Source organism: Mobula birostris, chromosome 11, assembly GCF_030028105.1.
Source record: "Mobula birostris isolate sMobBir1 chromosome 11, sMobBir1.hap1, whole genome shotgun sequence".
NCBI lineage: Eukaryota > Metazoa > Chordata > Chondrichthyes > Myliobatiformes > Myliobatidae > Mobula > Mobula birostris.
In genome coordinates this window covers 47433252-47445698 of record NC_092380.1, presented here as the reverse complement: position 1 = coordinate 47445698, position 12447 = coordinate 47433252, and the positions used below count along the sequence as shown (strand labels likewise).

At 43.8% G+C, this 12447-nt stretch overlaps 1 protein-coding gene across 3 annotated transcripts in view; it reads right to left on the bottom strand.

Annotated features, from left to right (window-relative positions):
* Nucleotides 1-6849: 6849 nt before the first annotated feature.
* Nucleotides 6850-12447, bottom strand: part of LOC140205058 (uncharacterized) — a 157978-nt gene continuing 152380 nt past the window's right edge. For all 3 annotated transcript variants that reach the window (XM_072272179.1, XM_072272178.1, XM_072272180.1), the window contains one exon: nucleotides 6850-11972. In XM_072272179.1, the coding sequence (XP_072128280.1) occupies nucleotides 11684-11972 (289 nt within the window). In that variant the 3' untranslated portion in view covers nucleotides 6850-11683. The remainder of the gene's footprint in view (nucleotides 11973-12447) is intronic.

Below are 12447 nucleotides of genomic sequence, written 5' to 3'. Positions count from 1 at the left end.
CCACACTGTTCAGTGCCCTGTCATTCACAGTGTAAGACCTACTCTGGCTGCTCTTACCAAAGTGCAACACCTCGCACTTGTCTGCATTGAAGTCATCTGCCATTTTCCCAGCTGGTCCAGATCCCACTGCAAGGCACGATAGTCTTCCTTACTGTCCACTACACTCTAATTTTAGTGTCATCTGTAAATTTGCTGATCCCATTTACCACATTACCACCCAGACCATTGATATAGATGACAAACAACATCGGACCCAGCACTGATCCACTAGTCACAGGCCTCCAGTCAGACAGGCAGCGGCCTACTACTACTCCCTGGCTTCTCCCGTGAAGCCAATGGCTGATCCAATTTACTACCTCTTGAATGCTGAGCAACTGAATCGTCTTGGCCAACCTCCCTTGTGGGACCTTGTCAAATGCCTTGCTAAAGTCCATGTAGACAACATCCACTGCCTTGCCTTCATCAACTTTCCTGGTAACTTCCTCAAAAAAAAACTCCATTGCTTTGGTTGATCACAACCTACCAGCATGAAGACATGCAGACTATCCCTGATCAGTCCATGTCTGTCAAAATACTCATATCAGGTCCCTTAGAATATCTTACAATAACTTTCTCACTAGCCTATAATTTCATAGTTTATTTTTAGAACCTTTCTTATACAGTGGAACAACATTGGCTATCCTCCTATCCTCTGGCATCTCAGCTGTCACTAAGGACGATTTAAGTATTTCTGCTAGGGGCCTGGCAGTTTCTGCGTTTGCCTCCTGCAGGGTCCTAGGGACACCTTGTCAGGCCTTGGGGATTTAAGATAAGATAAGAAAAGATAAGGTAAGAAAACTTTATTTATCCTGAAGGAAATTATTGTTGTAAGGATGCCCAGTTGGAAATGTATACTTTAAAATACAAAAAGTAAGCATTGAGGTAAAAAAAGAACACAAAATGTGCATTAAAAAGTAATGGTGCAAAATACAGATGGGCAATACAACCATATACTTATATACTTGAGGAGTTGTAGAGTCCTATAGATACAGGGTGAAAGGATCACCTACAGTTTTCAGTAATTTATCCACCCTAATTTGCCTCAAGGCAGCAAACATCTCCTCCTCTGTAATCTGTACAGGGTCCATGAAGTTGATGCCACTTTGCCTCACTTCTATAGTCACTGTGTCCATCTCCTGAGTGAATACAGATGCAAAAAATTCATTTAAGATTCCCCCCCCCCCAACCATCTCCTTTGGCTCCACATATCGATTGCCATTCTGATCTTCCAGAGGACCAATTTTGTCCCTTCCAATCCTTTTGCTCTTAACATATCTGTATAATCCCTTGGGATTCTCCTTCACCTTGTCTGCTAAGGCAACCTGATGCCTTCTTTTAGCCCTGCTGATTTCTTTCTTAAGAGTTCTCTTGTATTTCTTATACACATGAAAACCTCATTTGTTCCTACCTGCCTATACCTGCAATGTGCTTCCTTTATTTTAATTAACCAGGGCCTCAATACCTCTTGAAAACCAAGGTTCCCTGCACCTGTTATCTTTACCTTTTATCCTGACAGGCACATACAAGCTTTGTACTCTCAGAATGTCACTGTTGACGGCCTCCCCCTTACCAAATACATTTTCGCCAGAAAACAGCCTGTCCCAATCCACACTTGCCAGACCAGACCTATCTTTTTGTATAAGTTTGCCTGCACAAACTTCTGTCACCTGCCCTGTCTCATTCCCTAATAGCAGATTAAGTATTGCACTCTCTCGTTGGGACTTCTATGTACTGATTAAGAAAACCTTCCTGAACACTTTAACAAATGCTATCCTAGCTAGTCCCTTTGCAGTATGGGAGTTCCAGTCAATACGTGGAAAATTAAAATCACCTACTCTAATACCCCTATGTTTCTTACAACTCTATTCAATCTCTCTACAAATTTGTTCCTCTGAATCCGTTGGACTGTTGGGTAGTCTGTAAATTAGCTCCATTAATATGTCCATACCTTTCTTATTAATCAGTTCCACCCATAATGTTTCACTGGACGAGTTCACCAGTCTGTCTGACTGAGCACGACTGTGACATTTTCCTTGAATAGTAACACGACCCCTTCTCCTTTAATCCCTCCCACTCTGTCACGTCTAAAACAACGGAACCCTGGAATGCTGAGCTGAGGGAGGGGAAGGGGGAGAGTCAATGCACCGTACAGCTGGTGATGTGGTTATCTGGAAGGGTGGAGGTCTCCCGGAATTCCCACATCTCACACAAAAAAACACAACCATCCGCATAGCTCTAACTATGCAATTCCAGATGAAGAAGAAACTCATCAGATACTTACCTCGCCCTGTTCTCGAAGTCTTCCCACTCTAACTCTGATCCTTTCACACAAAGACTGCTCCAAAAAAACTACCACACTGCTTGTCCCTGCATTATTTTTATTTGCCTTTGCCAAGGAACCATGACTGTGCTTCTGAAAAAAGCTGAAATCTTGCAAAAGCTCCTTTTCAAAAATCTCCCGTTCCCAGAACTGTTTGAGACCTCCCTCACCGATTCGAATGTGACCACGCTACCAATTAAAGCTGGGACCTGAATGAATCAAATTATCATCAAAACTTTTCACCTATCAGATCTGAGTGTATCACTCTTCTCCCTCGGTCATCAATGATCCAGTTTGTTATTTTCAACTTTAGAAGTCTTGGCTACTCAACCTATTTTCACATTTTTCATTTGTGTTTGCTGTCCGCATTCATTATCCATACATGAATTAAATGGAGTCTCCTCTTCTTAGGACAAAGGATGATTTGTTTCCACATGGGTTCTGAGGTGAACGATGAGGCCGGTGAAGGAATCACAGATTCTTCTACAGATGGAGACACAAATGTTGCGGCAGAGCCGACACCAATTGGCAACCACTTTGTTCGACATCTTTGCTGTGTCCACTCTAACAGACAATATCTCCCATCGGCCACCCATTTCAATTCCACTTCCCATTCCCACACCAGCATATCTGTCCATGGCCTCCTCTACCATAATGAGGACAGATACAGGTTCAAAGAGCAACACCTCGTTCCATCTTGGTCGTCTCAAACAGGATGGTATCAACATTGATTTCTTTTAACCGCTCTCCTTTGTTTCCCTCATTCATGTGACCCTCTCACCCCTTCTCTTCCCTTCCCCTGCCCTCATGACCTGCCAATCTCCTCCACCTAGTTCCCCACCTCCTTCCTATTATTCCATGGTTCACTACCCTCTCCTATCATGTTCTTTCTTCTTCAGCCCTTTACCACTTTCACCAATGTATGCCTTCCCAGCTTCTCATATCACCTCTCTTTCCTAACCCACCCACCTTCTCCCTCACCTGGGCTCACCTATCACCTACCGGCTTGCCCTCCTCTGCTCTCCCCGCCTTCTTATTCTGGCTTTTGCCCCCTTTATTTCCAGTCCTGATGAAGGATTTCAGCTGAAAGTCTGCTCTTTATTTGTCTGGCCTGCTGAGGTCCTCCAGCAGTTGTGTGTGCTGCCCTTCTACTGACAGGGGAGGAGGCGTCTGATGTGATGAATGGGGAGGGATAGATTAGTTTGTGAGTGGGGGCACTCCTACTCCTGTTTACCCTGATGTGTTCCAATGCATGGACTAGTTGCTCACAAAACCAATGCTGAATGGTCTTTCTTCCCTTTGAATTGTCAGGGGCTAGAGGTGGCCAGGAGTTCATGTGAATGATGCACTTGTTCAAGGAGGTTTTGGTCACATCCTTGAACCTTTTTCTCTGTCTACCCGGGCATCTCTCTCAGTGACGGAACTTGGACAAAAGTGTCTGTTTTGAAGGTCTAGTGTCAAGTAGTGACTTCAATCTACATGTAGATTGGGTGAACCAAATTCGTAAAGGTGCTGAGGAAGAGGATTTCTTGGAATGTATGCGGGATGGTTTTTTGAACCAACATGTCGAGGAACCGACTAGAGAGCAGGCTATTCTGGACTGGGTTTTGAGCAATGAGGAAGGGTTAATTAGCAATCTTGTCGTGAGAGGCCCCTTGGGTAAGAGTGACCATAATATGGTGGAATTCTTCATTAAGATGGAGAGTGACATAGTTAATTCAGAAACAAAGGTTCTGAACTTAAAGAGGGGTAACTTTGAAGGTATGAGACGTGAATTAGCTAAGATAGACTGGCAAATGACACTTAAAGGATTGACGGTGGATATGCAATGGCAAGCATTTAAAGGTTGCATGGATGAACTACAACAATTGTTCATCCCAGTTTGGCAAAAGAATAAATCAAGGAAGGTAGTGCACCCGTGGCTGCAAGAGAAATTAGGGATAGTATCAATTCCAAAGAAGAAGCATACAAATTAGCCAGAGAAAGTGGCTCACCTGAGGACTGGGAGAAATTCAGAGTTCAGCAGAGGAGGACAAAGGGCTTAATTAGGAAGGGGAAAAAAGATTATGAGAGAAAACTGGCAGGAAACATAAAAACTGACTGTAAAAGCTTTTATAGATATGTGAAAAGAAAAAGACTGGTAAAGACAAATGTAGATCCCCTGCAGACAGAAGCAGGTGAATTGATTATGGGGAGCAAGGACATGGCAGACCAATTGAATAACTACTTTGGTTCTGTCTTCACTAAGGAGGACATAAATAATCTTCCAGAATTAGTAGGGGACAGAGGGTCCAGTGAGATGGAGGAACTGAGCGAAATACATGTTAGTAGGGAAGTGGTGTTAGGTAAATTGAAGGGATTGAAGGCAGATAAACCCCCAGGGCCAGATGGTCTGCATCCCAGAGTGCTTAAGGAAGTAGCCCAAGAAATAGTGGATGCATTAGTGATAATTTTTCAAAACTCGTTAGATTCTGGACTAGTTCCTGAGGATTGGAGGGTGGCTAATGTAACTCCACTTTTTAAAAAAGGAGGGAGAGAGAAACCGGGGAATTATAGACCGGTTAGCCTAACATCGGTGGTGGGGAAACTGCTGGAGTCAGTTATCAAGGATGTGATAACAGCACATTTGGAAAGCAGTGAAATGATCGGACAAAGTCAGCATGGATTTGTGAAAGGAAAATCATGTCTGACGAATCTCATAGAATTTTTTGAGGATGTAACTAGTAGAGTGGATAGGGGAGAACCTGTGGATGTGGTGTATTTGGATTTTCAGAAGGCTTTTGACAAGGTCCCACACAGGAGATTAGTGTGCAAACTTAAAGCACACGGTATTGGGGGTAAGGTATTGGTGTGGGTGGAGAGTTGGTTAGCAGACAGGAAGCAAAGAGTGGGAATAAACGGGACCTTTTCAGAATGGCAGGCGGTGACTAGTGGGGTACCGCAAGGCTCAGTGCTGGGACCCCAGTTGTTTACAATATATATTAATGACTTGGATGAGGGAATTAAATGCAGCATCTCCAAGTTTGCGGATGACACGAAGCTGGGCGGCAGTGTTAGCTGTGAGGAGGATGCTAAGAGGATGCAGGGTGACTTGGATAGGTTGGGTGAGTGGGCAAATTCATGGCAGATGCAATTTAATGTGGATAAATGTGAAGTTATCCACTTTGGTGGCAAAAATAGGAAAACAGATTATTATCTGAATGGTGGCCGATTAGGAAAAGGGGAGGTGCAACGAGACCTGGGTGTCATTATACACCAGTCATTGAAAGTGGGCATGCAGGTACAGCAGGTGGTGAAAAAGGCGAATGGTATGCTGGCATTTATAGTGAGAGGATTTGAGTACAGGAGCAGGGAGGTACTACTGCAGTTGTACAAGGCCTTGGTGAGACCACATCTGGAGTATTGTGTGCAGTTTTGGTCCCCTAATCTGAGGAAAGACATCCTTGCCATAGAGGGAGTACAAAGAAGGTTCACCAGCTTGATTCCTGGGATGGCAGGACTTTCATATGAAGAAAGACTGGATGAACTGGGCTTGTACTCGTTGGAATTTAGAAGATTGAGGGGGGATCTGATTGAAACGTATAAGATCCTAAAGGGATTGGACAGGCTAGATGCAGGAAGATTGTTCCCAATGTTGGGGAAGTCCAGAACAAGGGGCCACAGTTTGAGGATAAAGGGGAAGCCTTTTAGGACCGAGATTAGGAAAAACTTCTTCACACAGAGAGTGGTGAATCTGTGGAATTCTCTGCCACAGGAAGCAGTTGAGGCCAGTTCATTGGCTATATTTAAGAGGGAATTAGATATGGCCCTTGTGGCTACGGGGGTCAGGAGGTATGGAGGGAAGGCTGGGGTGGGGTTCTGAGTTGGATGATCAGCCATGATCATAATAAATGGCGGTGCAGGCTCGAAGGGCCGAATGGCCTACTCCTGCACCTATTTTCTATGTTTCTAAAGTGCCCAGTCCAATGAAGGCAACTGAGTGTACAGGAGATGTTGGCCTGGCAGAGGACATAGATGTTAGTTTTCTTATCTGTGCAGTGAACTTGCCAAAGTTTATGCCACTAGCATTGGCATTTTCCCGGTACTTTGAGATACCCTGTGGTAGGCAGTTCGGCTCTCAGAGATGCATAGGAAGTCAGGGGTCAATGCTGCTTGGTAAATTTTGAGCTTTATGCCAAGTAGAAAGTCTTCTATTTTTTCTTCAGTCCACCAGAGGCTGTGTTGGTGCACTGAACAAACTGATCTCAGCCAGAATTCATCTTCCCATCACAATCCAACAAACTGGGATCGAATATTCCCACTGTCACTCAGATCAGTTATGTACACTGCCAGAAGTGGTGAGGACCAAACACATAGACAGGCAGAAACAGATCAAGAAAAAGAAAGAAGGGCACAGAACTGCGGCAGTGACTTTAACAATTCTCATCAAAAATTAATGAAACTCGCAGTTTTCACAATGAGTGAATTTAATATAAATACATAACCCTATCTGTTCCAATGGAGTTGTGAAACTCAGACTAATAGACACACAATAGAGGCTTATCAATTTCATGGAATCCAATTAAAATACACAAAAGACCCAAAATAAATATTTGTATCTCATCATGTCACGCTTAATGTTATTTCTCAGTTTATCTGTAAAGCAGTGAAAGCAGCAGAGATGGTTGCCAGGGAACAGCAAATAATCAACAGTTTCCTCCTACAACCTCAAAACCAGCAGGTTATTTGGCCTCAGTAAATGATTCTGAGTGTGTAGGTAAGCAGTCGAATCTGATGGGGATGTGGGGGGTGATGGGGAAGTGAGAAGAGGTTACTGGGAATATTAGTGGAGGCTGGAATTGCACTGTGAGCTGGCGTTGATGAAATGGTCTCCTATATTGTAACGGAATATGGAAATGCCAATAGACACACAGTTGTTCATATTTCATTTCATTTGGAACAATCAGATATGTTGAACACAATTTTGTCTGTTAACAAGTACTTAATATTCTTGCTTTTATTCTGTTGCTAATACAAGTATCCCAGGAAAATTTGGGAAGAATTTGTTCTGGATGGTTCAGTGTACATGCCAACAGAGACTCTCGGGGGGTTTCTCTTTAATCACGCACTGAGCTACTCTTTCACTAGAGCCATAGTGAGTTCATGTTAGTTGTCTTCCTCTGTCTCCAGGGTAATCCTCCCCCATGCCCCATGCTTCCAAATCTTCCTCCACTGTTATATCTATATCCTTGAAGAACGTTAGCTGAAATACTTGCCTCCTTTGGGATGTCTAGCAGAGCTCTTCTAATTGGGCAACAAGCGATCGACTGGAGGAGGTCAGTGGTCGAGTAGATTGTTTGTTGCTTCCAATTCCAGCACCTTCAGCCCTTTGTGTCTATTTTGTAACTGAGCAGCTTCTCTCCTGCTCATCTCCGGGTCAGCTCTGGCCAACCTTAGCCCGTGAATCCCCAGCTGCCATCTGTCCTGCACCTGAGTAACTAACCGGTATGTTAAGTCCTTTTCCCACTGAATGCAGTCTGACCTAGTGAATATTTCTATCTCTTTGTCTTCAGTGCTTGTGTTGTTTTAAATATGTTTGTCTTGTAAATAATAAATGTAATTATGCTACTGCAAATCCAGTCCATTAGGAAATTTCTGCCTAAGCAATATTTCTATACACAACTGAAATAAACATGTAACTATCTACAGAACAGTATCTGAGGAACACAAGACATCACTGTCCTCTAAACTTTCCATCATCCAGGTCATTCAAAAGCAAACAGATCACAGCCCTTGCTGTCGCATTCGAAACACTGGAGGAACTCAGCAGGGAGATGGACAGTTGACCTCCCGGGTCACAAGTCTTCATCTGGAGATGGATAATTCCAGATGATGGAACCTGACCTGAAATTGTCCATTTCTCTCCATGAATGTTCCCTGACCTGCGCAGTTCCTCCAGCACCTACAGTCTCGTGTCTCAAAAGTAGTCAATATTCCCGCTTTCATTTTGTTACTAAGTATCCCAAGAAAATGTGGTGAGAATTCATTCTCAATGTGTTGACTGACAGCAGGCCGCCGGAAGTTTCTCTTTACTGCCTGCAGATTACAAGACATCCCCAGGGAGTTTACAATTTTCATGCTAGTTCAGAAATATGCAGATTGGCCTTGAACAGATTAGGAAGACACCAGTCTGTAGGATTCAAGCAGTCATCTCTCCCCTCTCTCTCACACGCACACGCACACCCCTACACAAAATCACAAACGCATATGTGTGTGAATTGTTTTCCTTTATCCAAATGGTTCCATGAATCAAGTACTGTACAGGTTATGAATTGTTTTGAATAAATATGCCATTGAAACAGTGATAGTCTGTGCCTGGGATGAGCATAGTAATATATACAGTACAGTGAATGGGTGCCAATTATCTGTGGGCAGTCAATCTCTTTCTAGCCACCCACTGACGAACATGCTTGAGACAGTTGGCATTCACCATTGAGTTGAAGCCCAAAGTGATAATCACCATTGAGCAATGAAAGAGGGACAGATGGCAGGTTGTAAATAATGTTGGGGGAGTTGGGGTTGTCCATATGGGATGGCTTTGGATTGTGATGGAGGCCAGGGAATGCAAAGGGTGGGCAGGATGATCCCAGTAAGTTTGTTAGTAAATGGGGTAAGTGTAGCGGCTTGGGAGGAGGGTTTGTGTGGGGGGTGAGGGTAGAGGAGTGGGTGGGATGCAGGCAGTGGGGGATGTGGGGTTGAGCAGGATGGCCCAGACTGTGGTAAGGGTTGAGGAGAGAGGTGAATGGCTGGAGGACTGGGGAGTGAGGGGAGAGGAGTAAGGCCCACATTAGGGGAAACAAGGCGGAAAGTAGGTCAGAAGGGAGAAAGTGAAGATGGAAGGAAGGAAAGAAGGGTATGGATGGGAAGGGCATGCAATGGCTAGCAGTTGGCGAGAGGAGATGGTGGGGAAAAGGGAGAAACTGAGACAGGATATGTTCATATTATCTGACTGATTCAGTACCCATCTTGCATACCTAATAACAGATAAGGCCTTTGTTTCTGACAACATGGGATACAGCCTCTACAGCTTGCAGCTGGATGAAATGGTCCCTTCATGTTTCAATAGTACTGGATGTTTGAGGCTGGCAGAGTTCATCAATAAACGACTCCTCTACACAGATGGATCTTTATCATTTTCTGGAACTTGGGGTAGATCTTGTTTTCTTCTGGATCAGCTGAGGGAACTGGGCACTCAACTAGTTAAGTGAATAAATGACTGATGGGTCATGAGAATGGGAATAAACCAGCTGTGGGAATGACTTACCTTGTGAATCAGCAGCACACTGCAACACTCCAATGAATAATTCAAGGAATGAAACTTTGCAAATCATTTTATGAGAAAGGAATGCTTTGTTGATTAGATCAGGGAATAAGATCTTTACCATCAAGTTGGACTGTGAAAATGGGACCTCTTAATAATCAGCTGTGGGAATAGGGAGTTTGCTGTTTATGAATGTGACTCCCTGCTGGCCAAGTGTCTCGACACCTGAACATAGCCAAACAGGTGTGGCACTGGGACACAATGCTGATGTGATCAAAGAGCACCTTCAGATTGATGTGAGAGTGGAATAACATCACTATTAAATACATAACCACTCCCACTGTGGGAACTTGTGCATAAATTAGCAGCTTGCTTTCCTGCTGTACATAGGAAAATTCTTTAAAATAATGAGACATCATCATCTATAAAGTGATTTGGGATGTTGTACAAGAAATGTGCTGTTTAAATATAAACCACACTTTTCACATTATTGATTGGTTGTGTTACTTGAAATACCCTAAATCCATTTTGGCACTGGATCACGTCACTGCTTGGTTCTGGAACAGATCATTTGACTGATAAGATTCAGAATTTGGACAAGTTACCATTAGGTTGCAGGAATTAGACACTTTACCAATTGGCAGTGAGAAATGAGCAATTTGTCTATTAATTGCAGAATGTGACAATCCCTAAATTGAGAATGGTTAGTGATAGCTGTGGAATTGATCAACTGCTGACTGATTTCAGTTATGGCAAATGCTCCTTTGGTGGCAGGAATGGGTGAGCAGGTTCTCTTTATCAGACAAGCAGCATCATCTATACCTCAGATAAAATCTATAGTGGTCAACCAATGCCCTCAGTTCTGAACTATTGTCTCTGCTAAACAATATCCTGTAAGGCTTTCTTCAGAGCAACATTCTATGTTCCATTTAGTTCCTGCCACTTTCACAGAATTAATTATCAGATTGCCAATTTGCTCCCAGTAGGTTCCCATGAATTAACAGCTGAAATTGGATGAAGAGTTCCCGGGTTTATAAATCTGGACCTTTGCAGAGAAAATAGGTTCAATCCCAGAGGAGGATAGTTAACATTGCATTTTTATGGAACCATCCCAAGTCAAGTTATTCTGCTTTAACTCTTTCTGGTAATGGACTCACTGGAATGAAGTCAAACTTCATTTCATGAATGCAAAGGTACTGCATGCACAAGGGACTAGTCCTGAGTCCAATATTGAATGTGTGGAGTCCCAAGTAGAGCTACATTTTAATTCTTAATTTACTTTCTGACTGGGCAAGGTAGCTGGGCTGACTGCGCCCTCCCCTGCATTCCCTCACCCCTGCACAAGAGCCCTAGTCTCTCCCAGTACACAGCATTCTCAACCTGCCATCTAAAGGAGGGGGAAGAGCTGACTGTAGACCCAATGATTTCCATTCCTCCTGTATCTTTGTACATCATAACGAGGGTGTGTTCATCTCCTTGTCCCTCAAGAGCAACCACCATTGTTTAGGTGGAAATCCAGAGGGGAGAAGATAATTGGGGTAGGAAGGCTAAAGGTCTTCACAAAGATACATTGCATGCACACAACAGCATGAGGGTCTGACACCAAAGTGAATTAGCCCTGCATAAGAGCGATGCAATCCAACGGAAAGGCATCCCTACCAAACACAAGGGTAGCATTGCCTGATGTCACAAAGGCTTGACCCGACTGGAGAGCAGCTTTGTCCAACACTGGCGTGAAATGGTTCTAAACAAGAGCAGCACAGTTTGGAGAAAGGCCAGATGGTTCGACACAAGGATGGGAACAGATGGGAACAATACAACAGTGCATCAGTTCGACAGGAAAACCAAAATGTCTCTCCTTAGGACGGTCTGATAGTGCTTCAAGCAAACCATGAATATTGGCACTAAGTGGCATTGCACAGGGCTGATCAAAAAGGCTGATTTAGTATGTTTGCACCAAGTCAGTGACATTGAGAGAGTGTGGGGACAAGAGGAATGGTTCCCGATACCATCTCCTTTCCCGCTTAACTCCTGTTCTCTTGATCCTGTGTTGTTGCTGTCACCTCTATATTGGGCAGTTCTCCAGATTCATCCCTTCTCATTAGCTTGGTGGCCTCTGTAGATTCAGGAGTGATGTCCAAGTTCTCTTTATCAATCAGCTGGATCCACTCGTCAGATCCTTTTGTCTCAGCTTTCAGTTCACCTTGTCTAGACGCATCTTCCTCTCTCCCATTGTTGGCTCCCTTCTCCATGGCTGAGACACCATCCTCTCCTGGCTTGGTTATTGTCAAGCTTTTCTTCCTTCCGCACAACCTGACAACAAGAACACAGTTGCAGACATGTTACTTTAAATATTGTTCCAGTAATGGAAATGCTGTTCAGTGTCAAAGATCACTGTTGGAATTGCAGCCAAGATAATAACGAGGATGAATTAGCTTTTCAGAGAGGCGAGACAGAGTAACTGGTCATCAGAGGACACTGAAACATCAGAAAATAAAGAAGATAGGTAGAATGTAAGAATACAGAGAAGCTAGGTGGCACAATGAATTCAAGGAACAGATAATTTAGGGAATGCAGGAAGACCAGGGAATGCAGAGAGTCCAGGGAATATAGTGGGATCAGGGAAACTGGGAAATAGAGGAGGACCTCAGAAAATACAGAGGCCCTAGATAATGCAAAGAGCCCAGGTAGCATAGACAGCCCAGACAATACAAACTACATAGCGGGTTCAGACTAATCCAGCAAAAAGAAAACCCTGGAAAAGTGTCAAGCTCACATATGCAGAGAT